At 52.9% G+C, this 867-nt stretch overlaps 1 protein-coding gene across 1 annotated transcript in view; it reads left to right on the top strand.

The window, feature by feature from the left end:
• Positions 1-252: 252 nt before the first annotated feature.
• LOC106958368 (glutamate receptor 3-like) overlaps positions 253-867 on the top strand; it is a 42,874-nt gene continuing 42,259 nt past the window's right edge. The window contains exon 1 of the mRNA XM_015050229.1: positions 253-738. Coding sequence (XP_014905715.1) covers positions 651-738 — 88 coding nt within the window. The 5' untranslated portion in view covers positions 253-650. The remainder of the gene's footprint in view (positions 739-867) is intronic.

Genomic DNA, 867 nt, shown 5'->3' with positions numbered 1-867 from the left:
TCGTCCCCGCGTCACTGCAGAATTGGTGTGTGTGTGTGGGTGTGTGTGTGTGGGTGTGTGTATTTACACACACCCAAGTCAGTCAGTGGTATATCATTGCTCCCTTTTGACTTTAATGCCTGTGCGTGCCGCTCAGCCTCTGCACCACACACACACACCCACACACACACACCAATTCTGCAGTGACGCGGGGACGAAGGCTGCACTTATTATAATTCAACGTCAGAACAAGTTTGATAAACGCCTCCTCCCTCATCACCCCCCGTCCTCTCCCTCCTTCATCCTCCTCTTTCTCGCTCTGGCCCATTTCAGTGGTCTCCATCCACACAGTGAAGAGATCCGGTGGCCCGTCTCCTGCGCTCCACTCCACCACCACCACCACCATCTTTGAGATAAAACACTGGCTTTAGGTTCTTAGAGTAGCAGCAGCAGCAGCGGCAGTAGTAGTGGGCTGGCGCTGCAGTTGCGCTGGCACACATTCAACGTGGGCGCACACACGGTGAGAGAGAGAGAAAAAGAGAGAGAGAGAGAGATCCGCCGCCGCCGCCGCATCTTGTGGATTTCTTTGCGCTCCAGTCCGTGTTCATGATTCTCCCTGCTTCTCCTCGCCCACAAACACGCCAGGAGTTGATTTCACTTCTCGGGGAAAAATGTGGAGTCGCAGAGTTGCGGCGGTCCTGGTTTTACTTCATCTCATCGGGGACTCGCTGGCAGGGTTTCCAAACCAAATCAACATCGGTAAGTTCAACTCGGGTGTTTTTAAAGGCTCGCATTTGTCCATCAAGGACGAGTTTTTGGCATCTGGTATTCACCCACTTAGACGGTTGCGAACTTAGTCCACTTCTTTGTACCCAAGCGATCTCAGGT

This window comes from Poecilia latipinna, unplaced genomic scaffold (genome assembly GCF_001443285.1).
Source record: "Poecilia latipinna isolate Pla-1442-1.1 unplaced genomic scaffold, P_latipinna-1.0 Scaffold980, whole genome shotgun sequence".
Classification (NCBI taxonomy): Eukaryota; Metazoa; Chordata; class Actinopteri; order Cyprinodontiformes; family Poeciliidae; genus Poecilia; species Poecilia latipinna.
Note: the sequence above shows the minus strand (reverse complement) of the source record. Positions and strands in the feature narration are given on the sequence as shown.